Raw genomic sequence first — 12278 nt, 5'->3', positions numbered from 1 at the left:
CCTGCTGGTCCTTGAGCAGCTTGTTCGCGTCGCGGAGCCGCTTCAGCTCGTCGGCGTTGCGCCGGAGCTCCGCGGCGTCGCGCGCCGCGGCCTCGGCGCGGCCCCGGTCGCGGTCGCGCTCCGCGGCCGCGCGCGCGGCCTCGCCGCGCTCGAGGGCCGCGACGTCGCGGAGCCGCTCCTCGACGAGGGCCTCGAAGCCCGAGAGCAGGTCGCCGTCGCGGCCGCCCCATCGGTCGCCGTCGCGGCGCTCGTCCGGCGGCCGCCGGTTCAGCCGCTCGAACAGCGCGTCGACGCCCCCGAAGAGGAGCTCGTGGCGCGACCGCGCGGACTGGGCCTCGCGCTGGGCGACCAGGGCGTCCTCCGCCGCGCGCTTCGCCACGTCCTCGAGGCGCGCGATCTCGCCGGCGAACTCGTCGCACTGCTTGGCTAAAAACTCGTTCGTCTCCTTGAGCCGCGCGTAGCTCTCGTTCTTCAGGGAATCGATCCAGGCGTAGCCCTCCTCCTCGCCGCCGCTCCGCAGCCGGAACGTGAGCCCCGCGTCGTCGGGCGACGCGCCGCCGCCCTCGCCGGGCGCGCGCGCGAGCTCGATGACGACGCGGCCGTTCCCGTCGACGTCGCGGCAGCTCACGGACGTGAACGCCTCGACGTCGACGCAGCCCAGGGGCTCCTCGTCCATGTCGGATCCGAAGTAGTAGAGCATCGTCGTCGGCTTGAGCACGAAGTAGCGCCGCTGCCACTCCGCGTTGGGCGCGAGGCCGCAGAGGTAGCCACTCCGCGCCGACACGCGCGCGAGCCGCGTCGCGTAGGGCGGCGTGCCCGCAATCGCGTCCACGAGCGTCGCGCCGGCGTCGCGCGCGCGCTCCGCGAGCGACTGCAGCGACAGCGCCGACATGGCGGCGCGCGAACGGCGCTCGAAACGCGCTTCTCCGAGGCGCCCCACCTCGTCGCCCGGCTTTGCGGAGTGTGCAACTTGAAGGCGACATCGTTTGGTTGAAGCGACGCGCGAGGGACCCCCTGGAGGTGCAAGCTGTAACTTGAAGGCGACATCGTTAGTTGAAGCGACGGGGGTCGGGCGCGCGGCGACGGACGGATGGCGAACGCGAGAGCGGGGAACGGCGGTCGGCGAGCTAGGGTCGCGCGCAGACGACGTCGGCCGTGATGTCGTCGAGCGACGCGCAGCCCGTGAGCGCCATGGCGACGCGGAGCTCCTCCTCGAGGATGTCAAAGAGTTTGTCCACGCCGCGCTCCCCGCCCACGGCGAGCGAGAAGAAGAGCGGCTTGCCGACGCCGACGGCCGTCGCGCCGAGGGCGAGGGCCTTGACGACGTCCGTGCCCCGGCGCACGCCCGAGTCGAGGAGCACGGGCGTGCCCGACGGCACCGCCGCGACGACCTCCGGCAGAACGTCCAAACTCCCGAGCGTCTCGTCGAGCTGGCGGCCGCCGTGGGTGCTCACGAAGACGCCGTCGGCGCCGTGGGCGACGGCGAGCGCCGCGTCCTCGCCCGTCATGACGCCCTTGACCACGAGCGGGATCGACCGGTCCAAATCGTCGAGCTCTTCGCGGAGCCAGGCCACGGCGTCCCAGGACGCCGCCGTGTCGAAGAGCGCCTCGGAGTTCTGGTCCCAGGCGCGGTGCTCGCGCGTCTCCCAGGCCGCCGCGCTCTCGCCCGGCGGCGTCGCGAGATAGTTCGCGAGCGTCAACGGCGGCGGCAGCGCGCAGAAGCCGTTGCGCGCGTCGGCCTCCCGGAAGCCGAAGCGCACGGAGTCGACGGTGAGAAAGATTCCCCGCGACCCCGCGGCCACCGCTCGCCGCACGAGGTCGCGCGTCGCGGCGCGGTCCTTGAGCAGGTACGCCTGGTACCAGCGGTGCGCTTTCGGCGCCGCGGCCGCGACGTCCTCGATGCTCACCGTCGCGTGCTGGCTGAGGCCGAAGAGCGCGCCGGCGCGGCCGCAGGCGCGCGCCGTGGCGCGCTCGCCCGCGCCGTCGACGAGCGCGTGCACGCCCGCGGGCGACGCGAAGACGGGTAAGTTGAGCTCCGCGCCGAAGAGCGTCCGCGCCGTCGAGAGGCCTTCGACGGGCCGCAGCGCGCGCGGCCGCAGCGCGTAGCGGCCGAAGGCCGCGCGGTTGTCCCGCAGCGTCGCCTCGTCGCCGCTGCCCGACGCGAGGTACTCGTAGAGCGGCCGGTCCAGGAGTGTCTCCGCGAGCCGCTGGAAGTCGTCGACGCTGTGCACCGCGTCGAGCAGGTCGTCGCCCTGATCGGGCAGCGTCGCGAGCGATGCCGTTCGTGCTCGATGCCGCGTCGCGAGTGATGCTGGTCGCTGTGCTCGATGCAGCGTCGCGAGCGATGCCGTTCGTCGTGCACGACGCGAACTGGTTGCTAGGGCGCGACGGAGCATCATCATTGCGGCAGTAGTGGCAAGCTCGCTTTGTCAATGCGTGCTTGAAGGCGAGTTGAACATTTAAGAAATAATCGGAGTTAACTCACGAGCGCCTCGAGCACATCGCCGTCGGCGATGGCCGTCGCGAGCGGCGCGGCGGCGTCGAGAACGTCTCCGGCTTTCCGGAAGGCGACCGCGTCCCTCGCGAGCGGCGGCCGGGACGGGTCCTTGTTCCACGCCTTCGCGAACTGCTTCTTCAGGAGCGCGACCGTGCCGTCCCTTCGGAGCTTCGCCGTGAGCTGCAGCTTCACGGTCATCCGCGCGTGGTGCAGCACGACGGCCGCGGGCTCGTCGGCCGCCGGCGGCGCCGGCTTCGGCACGACCGCCGGCTTCGGAACGTCCACCGCCTCCGGCTTCTCCACCTCCACGGGCCGGGCCGGCGGCGCCTCTTCGATCACTTCCTTGAGCTTGAGCGTGTAGACGACGTCCGCGAGGACGGATTTGGGGCTCGCGTCGAAGGAGTAGCGCCGGAGGACCTCGCCGTCGACGATCAGCCACTTCGTGAAGTTCCACTGGACCTCGTCGCGGGGCAGGCCCTTGTTCGGCACGGGCTGCCCCGCGGTGGCTTTCTTCAGGTAGGTGAAGAGCGGGTGCGCGCGCGGCCCGTTGACGTCGCTCTTCTCGAAGACGGGAAAATCGACGCCGTAGCGGTCGTAGGCGTCGCGGATGTCGCCCGCCGAGCCCGGCTCCTGGCCGCCGAACTGGTCGCAGGGGAAGGCGAGGACCGCGAGGCCCGGGTAGCGCGCCCAGAGGGCCTGCAGCTCGCGGAGCTGCGGCGCGAAGCCGCAGCGGCTGGCCGTGTTGACGACGAGGTGCGCGCGGCGCCGGTACCGCGCCGGCGTCAGGGGCGCGCCGCCGCCGAGGGGCACGAGCTCGAAGTCCCAGTACGTGCGCAAGCGCTCCTGCTTCCTCGCGTCGTGCGCCGCGGCCTCAAGCTTGTAGGCGTCGTTGATCGTGTTCATGATCGTGTGCGTCGTCGCGCTCTGCGTTTGCTGGAACTTGGGCACGTCGCGCGCGGGCTTCATGGACTTGCTGCCGCCGCCCTTGGCGTGGCCGAACGCCGCCGGCATGGCGCGGCGCGACGACGGGCACCGCGCGGCGCGACGAGCACGGCAGCCCGAGAGAGAAGGGCAGCATCGACAGGACGGAGCAATAAAAATGATACGGAGCACCTGAATAACGAGGGCGCTGCCTAAAGCTCTCGTCCGCGTCGCCCCGCACCATGGTGGCGCAGACGGGCGGGTCCCGCGGGGCGTGGGCCTTCGAGTCGCGGCCCAAGGCCGTGTCGACGTCGCGGGCGAAGGCCACGCCGACGGCGGAGCTGTTGAACGACATCGACGGCCCCCTGAACATCATGAGCGACCCGCGCGTCGTCCGCGGGTCGACCTACAGCCTCTACCGGTCGCTCCCCGGCGACGGCGCGCCCATGGAGGACACGGTGCCGCCGACGCCCGGGGGCGCGCCGGCGCGCAAGGCGCGGCGGAAGAAGAAGAAGGCCGACGGCCGGTCCATCTTCGACGCGAAGCCCTCGAGCAACTCGAAGCAGGCCCTGGACCTGACGCCCTACCTCGTCGAGAAGGAATACGCGTCGAGCGCCGTCGAGGAGGCGGCGCAGACCGACGGCTTCCTCGAGCAGCCGCCGCCCGCGCCCTTTGCTCCGCCGAAGACGGGCGTCGACGCGTCCACGTCCATGGAGGACGACCAGCCCTTCGTCTTCAACAACGAGGTCCAGCCCCTCCTCGCCGTCCTCGTGTCCAAGACCCTGGAGCAGGCCATGCTCGAGGTCGAGCAGGAGGAGGAGCTCGCGGCCATCGCCGACGACATGTCCGACAAGCTCGCGCGGCAGGCCGCGGAGAAGGCGCGCGTCGAGGCCATGGAGCAGGCCGAGGTGGACCGGGAGAAGGCCAAGCTCGGCGACTTCGAGTCGGCGCGGGCCGCCCTCGTCGAGGAGCAGACGCTCGCGCGCAAGGTCGCGAGCTCGCGCCTCGTCGACCAGCTCCTGCCGGAGATCTTCGAGGGCGCCTACCGCCACTTCGAGGACCGCGGCTCCTGGGTCGAGCCCGTGCTCCACGAGATCAAGGCGACGACGCTCCCCTGGCTCTACGCGCGCGTCGACGAGGAGCTCGGGGGCGCGGACCTCGGCGCGAAGCTCGTCGACGACCTGCTCCAGTACTGCGTCGACCAGGCCAAGATGCGCGAGCCGGAACCCGAGCCCGAGCCCGAGCCCGCCGACGAGCCCGAGGCCGAGGCCGCACCCGACGGCGACGCGCCGCCGGCGGACGACGCCGCGGAGCCCGCGGACCCGGCCGCGCCCGAGCCGGGCGACGACGCGCCGGCGGACGCATAGGCGCGGGCGTAAGACGCGTCGCTGTTTCGTTTCCGTAGGCAGGGGGCATCTACTCTTAGCTGAACATCTCGGAGTACTAGTAGGACGGCAGGCTCGTGAGCCTGAGGCTGGAGCGGCGGCCGTGGCCGTCCATGTACTCGCGGAGGCGCTCGTTCATCTAGGAGTAGACGGCAGGCTCGTGAGGCTGGAGCGGCGGCCGGGGTATTCCATGTACTCGCGGAGGCGCTCGTTCTCCTCCTCGAGCGCCTGGATGGCCGTCCGCAGGTCCGCGTTCGCGAACTTCTCCGCGTGGAGCGCGGCGGCCGTCGTCACGGGCCCGGACGGCGCCAGGGCCCGGTTCTCGAAGAGCCGGGATTCCGTGACGGGCTCCGTGTGCTTGAAGATGGCGAGGGGCCACGCGACGCAGAGAGGCAGGACGTAGAAGAAAGCGACCGTCGCCATCGGCGCGAAGACGTCGCCGTCCGCTTCGGCGACGGGCGTCAGCGTCGCCTCGAGGCATATGATCAACGATATCAGGGTGTAAAGGACCAACGCAACGCGCATGGTCCAACAATTCAGCGCGCCCAGCGTCGCGACGGCGTCGAACGACTTGTCCGCGCGAACGAAGACGCGCGGCTGGAGCGCGAGGACCATGATCGTCGCGAGCCACCCGACGAGGAGCCAGTCCATGATCTTCGTCATGCCGGCCTCGGCTCCCTCGCAGTCGCGCTCGATGCCGACGAAACTCTCGAGCGACCCTCGGCAATCTCCCGCGGCCGAGAGGTTCATCGGGATGAAGATGGCGCCAAAGCAGAGCCAGAAGGCGTTGAGGGCGGGGAGACCGAACATCTTTCACACGAGGGCGTCGACGGCGAGCGTGGCGTCGCGTCTTGGCCGAGGATTTGGCTTCGCACGCGTTCGCGCGGAGCAAAACCGCCGCGTCGAGGGCGAGGATTTGCAAGGTGCCACCAGTGCCAAGCCTGTGGCAAAAAAAGTCCGGGCGCCGTACAAATCTCCAAGTACGCTCCCAATCTGCAACCCCCCAGCACCTGAAGCCTCTCGGCGAGTAAGACGAACGGATCCAAACTACGACGTCCGGGACTCTTACACCAGTACCGCAATCCCAAAAGCCGCCTAGGGCCCGTCGCCGTACTTGGCGTGCTGCGCGTCGACCTCGGCGATGTAGGTGCTGATGGCCTCCTCCTTCGACATGCCCTTGCGCGAGTTCCAGGCGTTCCACTTTGCCCGCGCCTCCTGCGGCGGCGGCGGCGCGTCGCGGCGGCGGGCGCGCGCGGCGGCGATCGGGACGCCGCGGCCGCGCTATTTGGACGGCCCAGGGCTGCGCGTCCGTGATGTCGCCGACGGTCACCTGCCTGCGCCGCGCGCGTCGGCGCGCGGCCGCGCGCGTTGCGGCGCCGGGGCGACGCGCTTGTAGAGGCCGTAGCACGTGAGCTTCTCGTCGTTGGTGACTTTGGAGCCGCCGTAGGTCCACGACTTGACGAACGCGACCTTGGCGTCGAAGTCCTCCTGCGGCGCGCGCGTCAAACGTGCAACAGCGGCGAGAAAGCGCACCTGCGACATGGTCTTCCTGCAGCCGCGCTGAGCAACACCTCGTCACGTCGAGCTGCGTGACAGCGTCAACGAGAGGCATCGAGCTGCGCACCTCCGACCCGCTCACAACGGAACGCGCAACGCAGCGGCACGAAACGCCATAGAGCCGCGTTTCGTGGGCAGCCCCGTTCCTCGTCACCGGTCGTCGCAGCCCTCGTCGTCGGCAAGGAACCCATGCTCCGCGTCCTCGTCGCCGCCGGCGCGCTCGCGGCCGGCGCGCGCGGCGACGCCACGGGCGTCGTGCTCCAGACCGCGGCCCTCGGCGTCGACGCGCCCGTCGCCGCCGGCGCCGGGCTCCAGGGCGTCGCGCTGCAGCTCAAGGAGCTCGAGGCCATGAAGGAGCGCGGCACGCTCAACGACGTCACCTTCGCCCACGCCGTCCACGAGGCCACGGTGCTCAACCCGCTCGTGTCGTCGCTGAGCGCGATGGGCGTGCTCCACGACAAGGGCCAGATCTCCGACGAGGAGCTCGCGTTCACCAAGTCCGTGGCGTTCGGGCGATTCGACAAGAGCGAGTCGGGGGCCCTCATCATGCCGCCCGTGAGCATGGGCAACCCGTCGCCGACGGGCGAGGCCACCGTGCGCCTCACGTCCGTCGAGGAGAGGAACGAGGAGGACGCGGCCCGGGCCGAGGCCAAGGCCGAGGCGACGCGCCTCGCGCTCCTCCAGGCCCAGCGCGACGAGACCGCGGCGGCGGCCCTCGCCGAGGAGCAGGCGCGCGTCGAGGCCGAGGTCGCCGCGGCCGAGGCCGCGGCGGAGGCGGCCGCGCGCGCGGAAGCCGAGAAAGAGGAGGCGGCGCGCTTGGAGGCCGAGGCGGAGGCGGCGCGCTTGGAAGCCGAGGCGCAAGCGGCGGAAGCGGCGCGCGTCGAAGCCGAGGCGCAGGCGGCGGAAGCGGCGCGCGTCGAGGCCGAGGCGGCCGCCGCGGCGGAGGCGGAGGCGGCGGCCGCGGCGGCGGAGCCGGAGCCGGAGGCCGCGGCCGAGGCCGAACCCGAACCCGAACCCGAACCCGAGGCGGCCGCCGAGCCGGAACCCGAGGCGGACGCGCCCGAGATCGCCAGCGAGGACGTCGACGCCGCGCTGGCGAACGCCGAAGAGGAGGCGGCGGCGGAAGCGGCGCGCGTCGAGGAGGCCGCGAAGGCCGCCGAGGCCGAGGCCGCGGCCGCGAAGGCCGCCGAGGCCGAGGCCGCGGCCGCGAAGGCCGCCGAGGAGGAGGAGACCGCGCGCGTTGAGGCCGAGGCCGCGGCCGCGAAGGCCGCCGAGGAGGAGGCCGCGCGCGTCGAGGCCGAGGCCGCGGCCGCCGCGGAGGCCGCGGCCGCCGCGGAGGCCGCGGCGTCGCCCTTCGCGGCCGCCATGGCCGCGGCCAAGGAGGGCGCGGCCACCTGCGTCGGCTGGCGCCAGACGGGCGGGTGCACGCCCGAGGGCCCGCGCGAGAGCGACGCGGACCGCCGCTGCGGCGACGAGGTGCCCGCGGGCGCGTCGGGCTACTGCGAGTGCGCCGGCGGGGCGCGCGCGGCGCCCTCGGACTGCCAGCACGAGGCCTTCACCTGCGCCGACATGTGCGCCGCCGCCGCCGCGGGCGCCGCGGGCGTCTGCGAGGGCTGGAAGCAGACGGGCGGCTGCGTCCCGAGCGGCCCGCGCGAGGACGGCGCGGACCTGGCCTGCGACGCCGCCGTCCCTGCCGGCGCGTCGGGCTACTGCCAGTGCGCCGACGGCCGCAAGGCCAAGGAGTCGACCTGCGACCACGGCAGCTTCAAGTGCGGCGAGGCCTGCGCGCTGCTCCTCGGCGTCGTCTGAGGCGCGTTCGGCGCCCCCGCTCTAAGGACCTCACAAATTATCGTCGTCGTCGTCGGGCGCCGAGGGCGCGTACCCCTCGGACGCGGGCCGCCGCCGGCACGCGGACGTGACCGAGTCCGGCGCGCAGACCGCGGAGAAGAGCGCGTTCGGCTCCTTGACGCTCGAGTCGTCCGGGTCGCCGTCGGCGGCCTCGAAGAGGTCCGCGAGCTCCAGCGCGATGTGCTCGCCGTAGGGCAGCAGGAAGGCGCCCTCGCAGGGCGTGCCCGGCGCGCAGACGCGTTCCACGACGTGCGTCCAGTAGCCCCGGGGGATCGTCGCCCGATTTTCCACGTGCGTCTTCAGCGCGGGATGCAGGTCGTGCACGAGGCGCAGGCAGGCCTGGCAGCGCTCGTCCTCCGTCATCGTCGCGGCGCCCGCGAGGCCGACCGCGGCGACGAGCCATCGCAGCATTTCGTTTGGGCTCAGCATCGTGTTGCGGCTCTCGGGGCAGCGAGTTCAAGGTGAAGGCATATTAGGCCCCTACTAGCCGGGGCAGAGGGTCTGCTTCTCGAAGAGGTCGAGCTGGACGTTGGCGAGGAAGGCGGGGACGGAGTTGCAGAACTTGAGGGACGCGAAGAGGCGCTCGTCGAGGCGGTCCGTGAAGGGCGTCGCGAGGAGCTGGACGCCGTCGTCGCCCCAGGCGAAGAGGAGCGCGTCGTCCTCGTCCTCCGCGAAGATGGAGCGGAGGCGGACCTGGGGGTTGTCCTCGCCGAGCGCCGACATGTCGACCTTGAAGCCCGTCAGCAGGTAGACGGCCTCGCGGAACCAGCTGAGGTGCTCGCGGAACCGCTCCTTGAGCCGCGCGTGGAGCTTGGCGCCGTCGACGACGTTCTTGGGCTCGTCGGCCTTAGCCCGGGCCTCCTCGGCGGCCTTCTTCTTGAGCGCGTGGGCCGCGGCGGCGGCGGCCGCCGGGTTGTCGACGAGGTGGAGCACGCGGAACTCGCCCGCGTCGTCCGCGGCCGCGGCCGGCTCCGCGGCCGCGGCCGCGGCGCGCCGCGGCGCCGCGGCGGCCGCGGCGGCCGCGGCCTCGAGCGCGCGCGCCGCGTCCGCGAGGGTCGCCTCCAGCTCGCCGACCCGCGCCCGGAGCGCCGCGTCACGTCGCCCTCNTCGCCGTAGGTCGCCACGAGCTCCTTCAGGCTCGCGTGCTCGCGGCGCGTCAGCGCGCGAGCGGCCCGCCACGCGAGCGCGCCGGCCTCGAGGTCCGCGTTCCGCGCCTCGGCCGCGGCCGCGCGCGTCTCCGCGGCGCCGCGCGCGGCCGTCGCCGCCTCCAGCGCCGCCCGGGTCCGCGCCGCCTCCGCGGCGGCCTCGAGGCGCGACACGTCCGCGGTCCGCGCGGTCGCGAGCGCGTCGCGGACGGCGTCGAGCGCTTTCCGCGGCACCGCGGCGTCGTCGCCGCCGGCGTCGTCGCCCAGCAAGGCCCGGAAGCGCTTGGCCCACTCGGCGCGCTCGCCCAGGAGCGCGTCGCGCGCGCCGCGCACGGCGTCGTGGTCGCTCTGCTTCTGGATCTCCTTCTCCAGGAGCCGCTCGAGCGCGTGGACCCGCTCCTCGGACACCGCGGCGGACTTGCGCTCGCGGCGGACGCCCGCGAGCTCGACGTGGAGCTGCTTGTTCCGCGCGCGCTCCTTCTCGAGCTCCGCGCGCGCCTCGAGCGCCTTCTGCGTCGCCGCCTCGGCCGCGGCCGCGGCCTCGGGCGCCGGTTTGCTCGCGGCGGCCGCGAGGCGCCGCGCGTCGGCTTCGAGACGCGCGACGTCGGCCGCGCGGCCCTCGCGCTCGGTGCGCGCCTCGGCCTCGGCGGCGGCGGCGGCGGCCCGGGCCTCGGCCGCGAGCTTCCGGGAGGCCCCGGCCTCGGACCGCGCGGCCGCGAGCGCGTCCGCGTCCGCGGCGCCGCGCGCGTCGGCCGCGGCGAGGCTCCGGTTCGCCTCGCCGAGGCGCGCCTCGATGTCGAGGCGCGCGGCCTCGGCGGCCTCCGCCGCGCTCCGCGACCGCGCGCCGGCGTCCTCGTCGATCTCGACGAGGGACGAGTTCTCGCTCGCGAGGCGCGCGCGCTCGCGCTCGACGGCCGCGAGCGACGTCTCCGCGGCGCCGAGCTTCCGCCGGAGCTCGCGCGCCTCGGCCTGCGCGGCCTTGAGCGAGCCGAGGGTGCGCACGAGCGCCGCCTCCGACGCCGCGGGCGCGGAGTCGTCGGCGTCGCCGCCCTCGTCGACGCTCTCGATGAGCGCGCCGAGGTCCGGCTCGAGCTGGATCGTCACGTCGGGCTCCTCGCCGCGGAAGCGCTTGCTCCGCCGGGACATGGTGAGTGCTCGGTCTTGGCGGCGCGGACGGGCAACGAGGGCTGCGCCCGTCGGCGGCGGCGCGCGCGGGCAAGACGAGGGCGTCGCGGAGGCCGCCGCAGCCAAGGCCACGGCACCGCGCCGCGGGCCCCGGGTCATGCGACGCCTCCGTGAGCGCACCGGGCGACGCCATCGCCTCCTCCAGCGACCATCTCGCTTCTCAAAGTTCCGCCGGAGAGAGACGTGTCGCTTCCCCAGCCCTCTCGACGAATACCATCGCTCTTTCCCCCCGGCGGGCGGCGCCGATTTTGGCTTCAGGCCGAGTGGCCGCAGCGCTCGTGATCGCGGCTGCTCTGTCACTCGGGCCGCCGTCGCAGCGAGTCGATCATGGCGAAGCAAGGGAAGGGCGGCAGAGGCAACAACAAGAAGGGCGGCGGCGCCAAGTCTCCGGCTAAGAAACAGCAGAACAACAAGGCCAAGCAAGGGAATGGCAAGAAGACGCATGTTCCTGCGTTACTGTTCCGCGCGCGCCGCCGCCGACGCGCGCGCCCCGCGCAGGATGAAGGTCGTCGTCGCGACGAAGAAGCCCGCGGCCGCCGGCAAGAAGTCGCCCGGCAAGCAGCAGGGCAAGAAGCAGGGCGGCCGCGGCGGCGGCGGCGGCCGCGGCGGCGGCAAGAAGGCCGGCGGCCGCGGCGGCGGCCGCGGCAAGGGCGGCAAGGGCGAGAAGGAGAAGTCGAAGACGGCGGAGGAGCTCGAGGCGGAGATGGACGCCTACTGGTACAAGAGCGACCCGGGCAAGGCGCTGGACAGCCAGATGGACAACTACTGGACGTCGCCGCCGCCGGCCGTCGAGGAGCCCGCCGCCGAGGAGCCCGCCGCCGAGGAGGCCGCGGAGCCCGCGGCGGAGCCCGAGGCCGAGGCCGAGGCCGCCGCCGCGTGAGCGACGAGCCGAAACCCGCGGGGTCCGCCGGCGCCGCGGCCCCGCGACGACCGAGCGCGCGCGCGCCGCCAAGTTCATAAGAAACGCCAGGAAGACGTGTGCCGCGGCTGGCTGGGGTCGCCGTCGTCCCGCGGCGCTGCGAGCCGCGCGCGGCGACGCGCCGTCCCCAATCGCACGCGCAGCTCCCAATTCAAAAAAGGGCATCTTCTCGTACTTGCACTCCTGAAGTATCTCGAGTGCAAGTTCGAGTGCTGAAACCGATCGCAGTGAGGCTGCCCGGCACATCGTCGTCGTCGTCGGCGCGCGGCCGGGCGCGACTCGGTCGCCATGGAGCAGATCGTGGCGGCCAAGGAGGTGGCGCGGAAGCAGTCGACGCGCATGTCCATCCGTGGCTTCGCCAAGTCCTTCCGGCGCTCGAGCCAGGCGCCGGAGCGGGCGCCGGCGCCGACGGTCGCCGAGGCGGCGCCGAGCCCGCTGACGCCCGAGTTCTGCGCGCTGCCGGAGATGCCGGAGAATCGCGAGGGCGTCATCCTCGACAACCGCCACCCCATGCGCCTCACCTACGGCGAGAGGGTGCCGCTGCGGACGTCGCCGGACGGCGACGAGGTTACGACGTCGGTCGTCGAGTTCTACTGCGGCGTCCAGCCGCGGCCGAAGCGCGACGGCGGCAGCGCGCTGCGCGTGCCGAACATCTACGCGGGCCGCACCTTCATCGTCGAGCCGCGCCACGTCGTCGGCCGCGTCGGCGTGCTCTCCGTCGTCCGGCTCCCCGGCGACTGCGGCGACGCGACGAGCAACGACAAGTCCCTCGTCGGCGCGTCCATCTTCCTGCTGCCGGACCCGGGCCGCCAGCAGAGCGG

At 73.2% G+C, this 12278-nt stretch overlaps 4 protein-coding genes across 4 annotated transcripts in view; 3 read left to right on the top strand and 1 right to left on the bottom strand.

Annotated features, from left to right (window-relative positions):
* Window positions 1-1127: 1127 nt before the first annotated feature.
* On the bottom strand, window positions 1128-3575 carry AURANDRAFT_58915 (hypothetical protein; the record flags this gene model as incomplete). Its single annotated transcript, XM_009037357.1, has 2 exons — window positions 1128-2223; window positions 3544-3575. 2 exons carry the CDS (start codon window positions 3573-3575, stop codon window positions 1128-1130), a joined length of 1128 nt encoding a protein of 375 aa, XP_009035605.1.
* Window positions 3576-3660: 85 nt separating this feature from the next.
* Window positions 3661-4785, top strand: AURANDRAFT_63195 (hypothetical protein; the record flags this gene model as incomplete). The annotated part of the gene is made up of 1 exon (XM_009037535.1): window positions 3661-4785. The coding sequence occupies one exon, from the start codon at window positions 3661-3663 to the stop codon at window positions 4783-4785; it is 1125 nt and encodes a 374-aa protein (XP_009035783.1).
* A 6039-nt stretch (window positions 4786-10824) lies between these two features.
* Window positions 10825-11481, top strand: AURANDRAFT_71354 (expressed protein; the record flags this gene model as incomplete). Its single annotated transcript, XM_009037536.1, has 2 exons — window positions 10825-10978; window positions 11037-11481. 2 exons carry the CDS (start codon window positions 10866-10868, stop codon window positions 11416-11418), a joined length of 495 nt encoding a protein of 164 aa, XP_009035784.1.
* A 264-nt stretch (window positions 11482-11745) lies between these two features.
* AURANDRAFT_63193 (hypothetical protein) overlaps window positions 11746-12278 on the top strand; it is a gene marked incomplete at both ends in the record, with an annotated part of 4500 nt that continues 3967 nt past the window's right edge. Inside the window, one exon of the mRNA XM_009037537.1 lies at window positions 11746-12228. Coding sequence (XP_009035785.1) covers window positions 11746-12228 — 483 coding nt within the window. The remainder of the gene's footprint in view (window positions 12229-12278) is intronic.

Source organism: Aureococcus anophagefferens, assembly GCF_000186865.1.
Source record: "Aureococcus anophagefferens unplaced genomic scaffold AURANscaffold_6, whole genome shotgun sequence".
Classification (NCBI taxonomy): domain Eukaryota; class Pelagophyceae; order Pelagomonadales; family Pelagomonadaceae; genus Aureococcus; species Aureococcus anophagefferens.
The sequence above is the reverse complement of the archived record's forward strand: the minus strand, read 5'-3'. Positions and strand labels throughout refer to the sequence as shown.